Here is a 13,400-nt window from a genome sequence, read left to right on the forward strand (position 1 = left end):
CCAAGAGACGACTCTACACATGGACATCACCAGATGGTCAGCACAGATATCAGATTGACTATGTGCTCTGCAGCCAAAGATGGAGAAGCTCTATACAGTCAGTAAAAACTAGACCAGGAGCTGACTGTGGCTCAGAGCATGACATTCTTGTTGCAAAATTCAGGCTTAAATTGAAGAAAGTAGGGAAAAGCACTAGGCCACTCAGGTATGACCTAAATCATATCCCTGATGAATATACAGTAGAGGTGACAAATAGATTTAAGGAATCAGATCTGATAGACAGAGTGCCTGAAGAACTATGGATGGAGGTTCGCAACATTGTACAACAGGCAGCAACTAAAACCATCCCAAAGAAAAAGAAATGCAAGAAAGCAAAATGGCTGTCTGAGGAAGCTTTACAAATAGCTGAGGAAAGAAGGGAAGCGAAAGGCAAGGGAGAAAGAGAAAGATACCCCCAACTGAATGCAGAATTCCAGAGTATAGCTAGAAGAGATAAGAATGCCTTCTTCAATGAACAGTGCAAAGAAATAGAAGAAAACAATAGAATAGGAAGGACCAGAGATCTCTTCAAGAAAATTGGAGATATGAAGGGAACATTTCATGCAAAGATGGGCATGATGAAGGACCAAAATGGCAGGGACCTAACAGAGGCAGAGGAGGTTAAGAAGAGGTGGCAAGATTACACAGAAGAACTATACAAGAAGGAGCTTAACATCCCTGATAACCACGATGGGGTAGTCACTGGCCTCGAGCCAGACATCCTGGAATGTGAAGTCAAATGGTCTTTAGGAAGTCTGAGTAACAAGAAAGCTAGTGGAGGTTACAGTATTCCAGCTGAGCTATTCAAAATCTTAAAAGATGATGCAGTAAAAGTGCTACACTCAATATGCCAGCACATTTGGAAAACTCAGCAGTGGCCACAGGATTGGAAACGGTCAGTCTACATTCCCATCCCAAAGAAGGACAATGCCAAAGAATGTTCAAACTACCACACCATTGCACTCATTTCACATGCTAGCAACGTTATGCTCAAAATCCTACAAGCTAGGTTCCAGCAGTATGTGGACCGAGAACTACCAGAAGTTCAGGCAGGATTTCGAAGAGGGGGAGGAACTAGAGATCAAATTGCCAACATACGCTGGATCATGGAGAAAGCTAGGGAGTTCCAGGAAAACATCTACTTCTGCTTCACTGAATATGCTAAAGCCTTTGATTGTGTGGATCACAACGAATTGTGGCAAGTTCTTAAAGAGATGGGAGTACCAGACCATCTTATTTGTCTCTTGAGAAACCTATATGCGGGTCAAGAAGCAACAGCGAGAACTGGACACAGAACCACTGATTGGTTCAACACTGAGAAAGGAGATCGGCAAGGCTGTATACTGTTGCCCTGCCTATTTAACTTATACGCAGAGCACATCACGAGAAAGGCAAGGCTAGATGAATCACCAGTTGGAATTAAGATTGCTGGGAGAAATATCAACAACCTCAGATATGCAGATGATGCCACTCTAATGGCAGAAAGTGAAGAAGAACTAAAGAGCCTCTTGATACAGGTGAAGGAGGAGAGCACAAAAGTTGGCTTGAAACTCAACATTAAGAAAACTGAGATCATGGCATCTGGTCCTCTCACTTCCTGGCAAATAGATGGGGAAGAAATGGAGGTAGTGAGAGATTTTATCTTCCTGGGCTCCAAGATCACCACAGATGGGGACTGCAGCCAAGAAATTAAAAGATGCTTGCTCCTGGGGAGGAAAGCTATGGCAAATCTAGACAGCATACTAAGAAGCAGAGACATCACCCTGCCACCAAAAGTGCATACAGTCAAGGCCATGGTTCACCCAGTTGCAATGTATGGCTGTGAAAGCTGGACCATAAGGAAGGCTGAGCGCTGAAGAATTGAGTACTTTGAATTGTGGTGCTGGCGGAGACTCCTGCAAGTCCCTTGGACTGCAAGGAGATCAAACCAGTCAGTCTTAGAGGAGATCAACCCTGACTGCACTTTAGAAGGCCAGATCCTGAGGATGAAACTCAAATACTTTGGCTACCTAATGAGAAGGAGGGACTCACTGGAGAAGACCCTGATGCTGGGAACAATTGAGGGCAAAAGAAGAAGGGGATGGTAGAGGATGAGGTGGCTGGATGGAGTCACTGAAGCAGTTGGTGTGAGCTTGGGTGGACTCCGGGGGATGGTGGAGGACAGGAAGTCCTGGGGGAATGTTGTCCATGGGGTCGCGATGAGTCGGACACAACTTCACGACTAACAGCAACAAGTGTTCTGCGGACATCTAAGGAATGGAGAGCAACTTCCACTGGGTTGGAAGGATTTTGAAAGAAGGCAGGTAGAATGATAGGCTGGTTTATATGGAAGTAAGAAACTACCTTGAGTAGGAAGGTATGGTCAGGACATGAGATGACTTTATCCCTATGAAATATGGTGTAAGGAGGGTCACTGCTGAGGGCTGTGAGCTCACCAGCTCTGTGGGCAGAGGTGACAGCAACCAGAAAGGCTGTTTTCCAGGAAAGAAGATGGAGATCAGCAGAAAACAGTGGCTCAAAGGCAGGTTTAGTGAGAGCATGGAGAGCAACTGTGAGGCTCCAGGACAGAGGTGGGCATTTCATGGGGGTGGGGTTAGATTGAGGACCCCTTTGACGGTTTCAATCATGAAAATACTTTAACTGTAGTTCCTGCACAGGAAATGAGCTCTGTTTGCCAAGCAGAAAAATTCTGCAGAACCCGACAGCCCAGTCCCACAACCCTCTCCAAGTTCTCTGATTTTCTCAAGGGCTGCCCTCACCGTTTTCAAGCCTGAGAAAAAGGGGCTAGAAACGTGCGTTCTTTTGTAAAATAAAAAGGCAGCTTTTCAAAATGATGGCATTGGTGGCGGTTGGTAGCACAGAGATACACAACACACATCTTCCATGCAATTCATCCTTGGCTTGACTCTCATGATTATTTTTAATGGCCTTTTCAGACAGGAGGAGAAAGAGGAGCAGCTTAAATGGAAACTGGCAGATGGTGGAGCCCACTGAAGGTACGTGAGGGTCCAACCAGTTCCAGTCATGAAAATTACAAGAAGTAAAGACAACAAACAGATTTTTAGTCACAGAAGGTGATGTCTCTCGGTGACTCACCTCGTAATGGTAGTTCATGCACGTCAAATCCCTCCAGCATGGGTCCCCGCGGATTTTAATCAATCCCTGTCAAGAAGCAGAGAATTTTAGAAAAGACCCTGAGATTGCGGTGTGATATTCTGGTGAAAATTCAGTGAAATCTGGTGAGAATTCACAAACTGCTAGTTATTGAAGACAGCACATTCTTTCTGTATTTGATTCTGACATTCAATGTGTAATCAACACTTCAAAACAAGACTGCTGCAGTCTTGTTTTGCAACTGCAACTTTTGGAGAGAACCAGGCACACAACACTCCCGAAGAACAAACTACACACTTTAAGTGCTCCCGTGGTTCCTGAGCACACGTCGTCCCACAAAATGTTCTGCTTTACGATGAGTTAATCGGGCCTCCCCCAGCCTGAGACTCTGCAAATGTGTGGGGCCACAACCTCCATTGTTCCCAAGGAACTTGGCCAGTGCTGGTGGGAGCTGGAGTCCCACATACTTAGTGAGCAATGGGTTGGGGAAGGCTGAACCAATCCATCAACACCCAATGCAGAAATGCATGTTCATGCAAAACCCAAGGCGCAACGTAAAAATGGTGCTTGTACACACACCCAGAGAGTGGTGTAGCCTCTGCGGCAGAGGAGCAAATGCCCCCTCTGCTGCCCACAATGCATTGCTCTTCTCCCAGGGGTAGCTGTCCACAGCTAGGATACCCCTAGAACCTCAAGGACATGGGAGTAACCATTAAGAGAATAATCATTCTTCTAAGGCATTGGAAGGTACTCCAAAGCCCAAACTAAGACAATGAACCTAGAAAACAGAAATGGAGCCTGATCCATCCATGCAGCACATGAGTGCACACGTGAGCAGACCCCTCCCAGAACGAACGCTACAGACAGAACTTTCCTTCTGCCTCCCATCACCTCAAGCACAATTTTTTACAGCCAAGGTAGAGTTGGGCTATATTTGGGACCAAAGAACCAGAGTGTTAGACTGAAACCCACACTCCGCTCTGAAGTTTGCTGGCGGACTGTGCAGTCCCCTTGTAGCCTTATCACCCTCACAGGAATGGCACGAACGCACAGGAGAGGATAATTCCTTTCCACACCATATGGATCACCCTGGGGAAAGAAAGGATTTCAGATGGGATCCACAGGAAGGAGGAGCCGCATCCTTGCACTGTCTTCCTGATTCTACAATCAAACAAGGCTGTGAGGTGGGTTTCGTTGTTGCTCTTGCTGTGTGCCATCAAGTCATCTATGACGTAGGGCAACCCTACAAATGAGAGTCCAGCCACAACCGCCCTGCGCAGCTCCTGCAAGCTCAAGGCAGTGGCTTCCTTCATGGAGGTGATCAATCTCTTAGCTGGTCTTCTGCTACCTTCCCTTTCCCTAGCATGAATGTCTTCCCCAGGAAGTCTACCTCTTATGCAGTCATAGAATTACAGAGCTGGAAGGGGATCTGGAGAACATCTGGTCCAGCACAGCTCAGTGCAGATTCTGGCCTGCAGGATGCAGCTGCAGCATCCCTAAGAAGGCCTTCTTGCCATGGCCTGGATCCCTGTGGCAAAGGAGAACCCTCTGCCTCCTGAGACTATCCATCCCATGGCCAAAGAGCCCTTGCTGTTGGGAAATTTCTTCCAATATTCAGTCAAAAATTTGCTTCCCTGAAACCTCCAGATGTAAGCCACCCAGAGAGCATATGGCTAGTGGGGCAGCATATAAATTGGATAGAGAGAGAGAGAGAGAGAGAGAGAGAGAGAGAGAGAGAGAGAGAGAGAAATAAATATTATCATATATTTGTATTCATCTGTACACCTCTCTGTCTCGCTCTTGCTCTCTCTGTTTGTGCATTATTTTGAAGCCAGCTGGACAGAGCTTCACTTTCCAGCATGCCAACTTCCCAGTTAAAAGAAACACGTACATTATGCAAAATCATGAGTGATAAAATAAGAAGTGTTATTTCTCTCCCTCCCACCAGCAGCAACATTAGGAGCGGCAAAAGATGCTGCTCTCTGACCTTCTTCAGCTGGGTCTTTCTGTGCCCTCCCAGCTCCACTGCCTGTGCGGTGGTACAGATGTCTACACACACCACCTGTGACATTCCCTTTGCCCCCCCCTCCACTTCTGTCACAGCACTTGCAACACCGTGTGGCGAACCTTCCCGTGGTGGCAGCCCAAGCATCCACTCTGCCAGTGGCTGACTGGCCAGGCTGCACAAATCCAGCCTGAGCCAGTCTCCTCAAAGTATTCTGAATTTGCTCAGCATCATCACACAATTTCGTAAAGCTTCCTATGACATGCATTCCTGGAGGCTATTACTTGGCAACACAAGCCTGAATCCCTAACAAGAGGAGAGCTGGAGGCTGCGATGCTGGGTTCAGGGTGCGACCACTTCCTAGTTCTTCACCCTTAAAACTGCAATGGATGCAACCTGGAAATGTGAAGTCACCCCATGATTTCAGAGCAACAGAAGGGGAGGAAGAGGATGAGTGCAGACAAAGGCAGAGAGAGCTGCAGAACGAGAGCACTGCTTTTTGCTCAGGTTAGGAAGGGGTCAACAGGTGAGATACGCAGTGTACTTCAGTACAATGCAAGTGCAAGGAAGAGAGGAAGGCATCCAACAGGAAAAAGGATCCTTCTGCAGCTGCCAGGAATCTCAGGGCTGAATTTCATTGCCCCAAATCCAGTACTGACAACAAAGGAAAGGGCATCCATGCCCAGCAAGAAAGGCGCCTATCCAAGGAACGGCCCTCGAAACAGGAAGCCCCAACCCATGAGCCTCAAGGGATGTGTGATCAGAAGCTCAGCCTTTGAAGCGCACGTTCTATAATTCTGATTAAGATCTCACAATGTCCCCACCGAGGAAGGCTTCACTAGTCAAAAGGATGCTTCAGACACCTGTGGGTCCCAGTACCTTAATGAATACCTTGCTCCATTTCTCAAATAAGGTAGCTCATTGTCTTATGTAACTATGTGAAATGTTAAAGGAATAGGAAAGTTTGGCAGTAGGACACTTTGTGCCTGGGAAGCAAGTGCATGGAAGGAAAGGACCAACCATGGAAAGAAGATGGAAGAGGCGCCATCCAGAGAATTTTAACCATGTTCAAGTCCTGCAAGAGGACTCAGATTGCTCCTGTATGTGCTTCCTGAGCTCCATTAATACCAAAAGGAACACAGATTAAGGACTGGAAAAATCTATTAGATTCCTAGGTTTATTTATTTATTTTTTAAAAAAATGAAATGTATGCTGTCAAATCATTATGGAATCTCAAGACAGTTTACACAAAGGGTTCCAGAAGAGTTTTCTTTTTTAGGAGCTCGCTCCACAGAACACAGAATGGTTGCGTTGGAAGGGGCCATGGGGTCCAACCCCCTGCTATGGCAAGACACCACGTTACACCATCCCACTCAGATGGTGGTCCAGTTTCGCCTTGAATGCCTCTGGTGTGCGAACCCCCACCTCTCCAGGCAGCCGGTTCCACTGTCCTATTGCTCTGACAGTGAGGAGGCGCTTCCTGATATCTAGTCTGAATCTGGGTTGTCACAGCTTGGTTTGATTATTCCTTGTTCCACACTCTGGTATCAGCAAGAAAGGATGGGAGGAAAATTTTCATCTGCAAAAGCATCAAACTTTTAGGTCATGAGCTCTGTAATATTCCCCTGTTGGTGCTGCTGCAAGATTTTTTAAACCATAGTTTTAAAAAATGGACTTAAAAGGGTTTTAAAACGTATCTTAATGTTTGGGCCAGGCAGGGACAGGAGGGTCTCCGAGGTAAACGACCGGCTCAGGGCATGGTGCCAGAAGGAACGCTTCGGGTTCCTTGACCACGGCACTCGGTTTCTTGCCAATGGACTTCTGGTGAGGAATGGGGTACAAAGAGCTTTTTTTCTGTCTGCACATTCACAGAATTGCACCCTTACTGATTTGGTCATCTGGGCAAAGATAATCACGCCACAACCAACACAAATGATTTCCAATTCTCTCCAACATGGCAGGAGTTGGAGTGAACTGGAGATGTCAAGTTGTCAAAAAGACACAAGAGTTGCCTCCAACTTCTAAGTCTATCCTGTTCACTAAGTAAAAGTAAAGGCCATGTTTAGTTTATATCATCTTTTAAAGCCTTGTCTCCACTCAGTCTCCACTATTTCAAAAAGAAGAAAGCCATTCTTTGGAGAATCTCGCCATTTGTGCGATACAACCACTCCCTGCTCTTAAACAAACATCCTGCTTTCCATGCATTTTCTGAGTTTCCTCCATTGTGGCAGCTGCCCAGTAGGCCTGATGGCGGGCATTGATGCACATGTCATGAACACCACCTCCTCCACAGCCATCCCAGACAGATTCCTGTTCCAAAGCAAGAGAGATTGGGGGGGGGGGGGGGGCGGGGCAGGGCAGCGACAAAGAAAGAGACACAACACCTTCACATTAACAGCAATATATGAATCCTCGATGCCTTAAGAGTTTGTTTGGGTTTTTTTTTAAGAAGTCCCATCTGACCAGCCTGCGCACTGGAAGAAAGAGGACAGCCTATTTTTGATAGGAGGCCATACAAACTGCCAAACTGTAAAATTATGGGTGGAATTTCCATGGTCACTGTTTACCTTTCCGGTAGCTTGTTTGCATTTACGCACCCTCACTTTTTGCAAGGTCTCGCCCAGCCCGTTCGCCCCCTTGTCCCCTGTTCAAGCACAGCATGCAAAACGCGTCGCACAATGGCGCTCTTTGCTGTGCACCAGTGAGCTGCTTTGCCTTCCATTCAAATACCTCAGGCAGGCAAAGGGGCTTGCAAATCACACCTCTCCCCTGCCAGGTTCACCGTTATCCTGGCAGTTCTTGGAAAGAGGCACAAGCCACACAGCTATAGAGGTGCATCCATGCCGGGAATGCTTCACATGTGCCCATGGCCAGCCTATCTGGGGTACAGCTATGTACATTCAAAGGAGAAGAAAAGGGGGTGTAGATTAATTCCACCTGGGTTATCTTCAAAGGGGTGCAAGGGAACAGGAGGCAGAAAGCAAGGCCCTTTCCAAGGATGAGAGAGAGATAAAAAGAAAGGATGCTGAGAGGTGTAGCGCAGGAGCACACACTCATGGGGAAATGCCGCTGTGCAGGGAAGCCCCCGCTACTGGCTGTGGGAGCCTCCCTGGGTAGAGCACCTCCGGGGAAGGGCCAGTCCCTGGCCAGTCAGCAGGCAAAGAGCCTCTCCGCACAGGGTTTGGCACACTGGGCAAATGCTTGTGAGGCACGGCACCAGCAAGGGGAGCTCCCCCTGCCAAAATGTTTGTGTGAGATTCTGGTGGAAGTGTATTTAATTAACTGATGTATTTGATACATTTCCAGAACATCCTTCTGTTCAATGAATGCACAGGGTGATTTAAAAATTCATGAAAATGAAACAGAACAATTCCAAACAAAACCGATTCAATAAAAACAATGCAGCAAAATGGCAACTTCTTAAAATCAAGGAGTGGCATTCTTAATTAAAAGCCTGGTTGAACATAAAAGGTAGAGAAGGAGGGCCAAGGAAGCTGCTTTGCAAGGAGAACACAAGCAGGATATAAATGTAATAACACATCACTTTTTACAAATTAACAGAATCCTCACGTGCTTTTTACTTGAGGAGATAACATGGAAGACACTCCAAATAAGCAGCAAGAGACGCCAACTGCTCCTTCCTTCTCACATCCCAGTCAAAGAGCACAAAGGTGCCAGGAGGACTAGCAAGACTTTCATTCGTCTGGATTCAAGCATACACTGGGGTCACTTTCACGCATGCTTCTGCACATGCACACACCCTGGTCTGATACCCCAGTTCCACGAGGAGCACGGCGGGGTTGCAGAGGAGGTCCCACACGTGCCCCGAAGGGTTTCACCCAGGCCCCGCTTCGCTCAGCCGGTATACCTTTTCCTTGCCAGTTTCCATTCTCTCCACATCTGCACACGATTATGCTCCCCTCCCCCCCCACCACACACACACAACCGTACATCAAAGCTTGGAACTCATCATACTCACTACCAGCTCAGAATCCAGAAAATATCCTTTGAAGGATGACGGGGGTAAACCTGCCATGATTTTTTGTTCTCTTTTCAGAAAGCAAGGAAAGGATACATACAGCTGTACGTAAAGGGCCTCTTGAGATTCCCCACCCTATTTGTGGGTAGAGAACTTGCAGGGCAGAGTCACCAAATCTTTCCAGGGGAAATCAGAATTCTGAACAGTGTCCCGCAGACAAAGCTCACAGCTGGCAGAGGCTGGAGGACAGAATCTCGCTTTTTGCAGTTTGTTGTTCTGCTTGTGGTGCGAGACCAGTGTCCGCAGTCCTGGTGAGCCGGCCCGCATTTTGCATGCACTGCAGTGCTGAGAAGAGCCAGACACACACGGCTGTGCTCCAATTCCTGAAAGCTTTCTCCCCCACCAAAGAGACCTGAAGCTCCGTTGCACTTCCAAAATCTCACAATGTCATATAATTTGCTTCCACAGTGGAAACTGGGGTGTGTTTCTACAGCATCACCCTCTACAGCTCCGCAGCCTCCCAGGCCGCCTGCACTTCCAGATCAGAATGGGAAGAATCATCTTACTGCCTCTCTCCTTTGACTTCAACTGAAGTGTGGGGAGCTGAAGAGGCTACAGGCTGTGGGGGAGATGATGCTAGAATAAAAACAGGATGCTGGTGGATGCTGTTCAGCAGAGATGTGCTGAAGCCAGGGTAGGTAAAAAGCAATGATTCTGAAAAAATTAAAAAAAAAATTGTTTTGCTTTAAACTGGATTTTTTTATTGAAATTGTTTTTTAATAAAATGCTTTTTGCAGAAAAATCTATCTAATTCCCTTTTTAAGATACATTATAGACCAAAGGTTATTCACCATGAAATCAGGATTAGTTTTTAATTATGTAGCATGAGGCTGTATTATTCAAATTTAATTTTTTTGGTAAATTAATTCCATTAATCCATTTGCAATATCATGCTCTTCCAGAGATTTCTGTAAGATTGGGCAATTTTCCTACCTAGAAATCACCACAGATGCTTGTTTTTACAGTTCTCAAAGCTGTGAATTTGTGTCTGCAGAGATCACATGCCTCTTCTTCACAGCAAAAATGTCATAAAATGAACATACAAAGTTGAGAAAAATTGGGGGACTGAAAGCTTCCCCTGCTGGTTTAGATTAGCCACAGTTTGTCACAGTATCTGAAACCAAGATGAACTATGTTAATCTTAACAATGATTTGAACCAAGCCAGCTTCACACTATGGCTTACAAAACTTGCTTGTTGCAATAAACCATAGTTAAAATTCATTGTGACTTGCTTAGATTCCAATCTCATGGAATTGGATTAATCTCTTTGGATTTATCCAAAACAGAACAGAAGTCCTCCTCACAGCTGCAGCAAGGAAGAACAGGCCATGGTTGACAATGCCCTGTCCTCATAACGCTAAGCCATGGTCTATCATGATGAGAAGCATCTCGGAAGCTGCCATGTGCTGAATCAGGCCCTTGGTCCACCAAGCCCTGGACTGTCTGCACCGACTGGCTGCAGATCTCCAAGGCTTCAGGCGAGAGTTTTCCCAGTCCTGCCTTTGGGCCACGGCCCTCTCCCATCCAAACAAGCCTGTGCGTATGGACAACAGTGCAACCCAAGGCCAGTAATTCCACCCAGTGTGTCATGGAAAAACTGCGGCAAGCAACAGAACCCTAGAGCCACCCTGGTCCCCCTTCGCAGTACAGTCTCTGCCACACAGGATGCCACTGCAACATCCTGTTTAAATGCCTCCAGCAAGGGACAGTCCACCAGCTCCCAGAGAAGCCCATTTCACTGTCTCGCTGCTCTTAGTGGTAGAACATTTCTCCTATTGCTTTGGCTGAAACCTTCTTGCCTGCCCTTTCTTCCCAGTGGTTCTACCCCTGTCCTCCAGAGCAGCACTGGCACCTTCTGCTCATGGATGGAGGCTGCTTGAATGAACACTCCTTCTCGTGGATGAAGACTACTATCCTGTGCCCCCCCGCCCGGCTTCACACCCCGAGCTGCTTCCAGGCCCCTCATCATCCTGGGTCACCATTCTTGTATGTGCTTCCGATTGCCAACGTCACAGAACACAATGCTGCCAATGTAGCCTGACCAGCTCAGGACAAAGTGCAGGAGGCACTTCTCATGCTCTGGACACTGAATACGTCAATGCAGCCGAAGAGTGCATTAGTGGGAGCATCGCGCACTTGATTTTGGCCAAGCGGCTGGGTTCCGCCTGTGATCACCAGCAGGGCCCGGAGCCTTTGCACATGTGCTGCTTTGCCTGGGTGCCTACAGCCCCCCACCCCCCCCCCCCGCAACAAAGCACGCTGATTCCACAGGCAGCTGCCCAAGAGCCGAAAGCCAGCAGTGAGGCAGAATGAGACGGGCTGCTCCACTGAGGGACTTCTGCCCCAGTGTCAATTAATGGCCTGCTGCACCCAAGTCCTTGAGGGGTTTCTGCATCCAGTGCCAAAAGAGCCTGGCCACTTGATGGACATTTCCGTCGGGTCTCAAGCAGCAGCTGGCCTTGGCCAAGCCCAGCCATGGCACTGCCCACTTCTGAGAAGGCAGGCTATCCAGGGGCGAGGGTATCGGGGGCCTGCGTCACCCACCGCATTTCTGTGTGCGCAGCCCTCGGCTCACCTCCTACCAAAGCAGAGGACTGGGCAGAACAGTGGCTCAGGCAGCACGGAAGCAAGTTGGGTGTCTTCTGAGGCTTTTTCATGCCCCGAAAAGCCAGCTGGATGCTCAGGTGAGGCGTGACTTGCTTTTCCTCAGTATGTCTTCAGCAATCACAACTTGGAACATGCGGCCCAAGGCAGGCATGTCACATCACAGCAAGATGCGTGCTTTGGTTTCGGCTGGCTTTTCCAAAAAGAAGAGCCTCCTTGTCCACCACTGTGCCCACAAACTCAACGCTGGACACACTGAAGAAACGGCATGTCGATTCTGTGCTGGGCGGGGGTGCGGAGGGCGAGACGGGTGATCGAAAGAGCACAGAATCCGGCGGCGGAGTGGAGTGAGAGCCAGGCGTGCGTCGCTTTTCCGTATGCTTCATAAATCCATCTGACTGTCTTGTGCGCTGCCTTTGGCGTCAAAAGAAATTTTATATCCTTCTGTCACAAAAGAAATCCATTTCTTTTTATCTCATGCAACCTCCCCACCCAATATCGGCCCCTGTTCACCATGATAATCCCAAATAATCAAAATGTCATTCACACTCTAAGCTGATATAAGCCACATTCATGGTTTTAAAAAATTGGCATCCTGCAAAAATTCTTGGAGGAGTGAGCGTATGGGGTGGGGTGGGGTGGAGTGGGGGCAGGGGAAAAAGAGGGGCAGTTATATTCCTATCTGTCAAATCCCACTGCCCTTTCTTTTTACAATGCAGATGTCAGTTGGGGGGGTAATTCCTGTGGAGTGTCAAAAAGAACAAAGCCATCTTTGAGACTTTTTCAGGCCAAAATTAATTCCAAAGAGGTCAGGGTTTGGGTGTGGGGAATGATGCAGACCAGCAGCTCGCCTGGCTCAAGAGGACAATGAAAGAGAGATGGATGCCTTAAGCTACCTCTCCAAACTTCTACTGATACCAGCCGGGGGGAAGTGAGGGGATTGTGGGGCGGTGGGGGGGCAGGAGGAACGCGCATGACATGGTCTATATGCCCTCAGTGTCGGAAGAATATTTGCTCTTTGGAGTAGCCCCCTGCTACCCAAGTCTCATAAATTAAAGGGATAGGTGCAGGAGAAAGGATCGTTTTCTCAGAGACCAGGTGCTGGGGTTTTGGAAAGCATCAAAGGCATACAGACAGGAAGGCCTGTGATTGCCTAAAGAATGTGCAAGACTTCGTGGGCAAACCACTAACTGCAATGAAAAGGACTCTGGGTGTTCAGGTTTGTTTGTTTTTTGAAATCCCACCATTTCTGCAAAGAGGGTATTCCGGCCTCCGGTTGCCCACCACACCTCTGCTCAGAGGGTCTAACTTCCCCCGCAAGCAGAACCAGGTGAGACACGCTGTTGCCCGAGCTCCACTAACCTCCACAAGGGTGGGGCTGTGCAGCGGGCCACCAGCTCAGCTTGTGATGGGCCCCTAGGCAATTTCGTTCTCTCCTGCTCTCCCTTGCATGAGTCTAGTTGGGTGGGAAGCAGAGTGTTCTTTAGTTATTGCACTATACTGTTTATAGGAGTAAACAGATGTTTACTTGTTCCTGCCAGATGTTTGGACTACAACTCCCATCCCCATAGCTAGCACAGCCAATGGCAAGGGGATGA

At 47.9% G+C, this 13,400-nt stretch overlaps 1 protein-coding gene across 2 annotated transcripts in view; it reads right to left on the bottom strand.

Moving 5' to 3' along the window:
* Positions 1–13,400, bottom strand: part of LMF1 (lipase maturation factor 1) — a 186,872-nt gene that overhangs the window by 115,575 nt on the left and 57,897 nt on the right. The window contains exon 3 of one of the 2 annotated variants that reach the window (XM_044452590.1): positions 3,136–3,201. The exons of the other annotated variant lie outside the window; for it this stretch is intronic. Coding sequence (XP_044308525.1) covers positions 3,136–3,201 — 66 coding nt within the window. The remainder of the gene's footprint in view (positions 1–3,135; positions 3,202–13,400) is intronic. 2 annotated transcript variants of the gene reach the window in all.

This window comes from Varanus komodoensis, unplaced genomic scaffold (assembly GCF_004798865.1).
Source record: "Varanus komodoensis strain SLA01 unplaced genomic scaffold, ASM479886v1 scaffold73, whole genome shotgun sequence".
In the NCBI taxonomy this organism is placed as follows: Eukaryota; Metazoa; Chordata; class Lepidosauria; order Squamata; family Varanidae; genus Varanus; species Varanus komodoensis.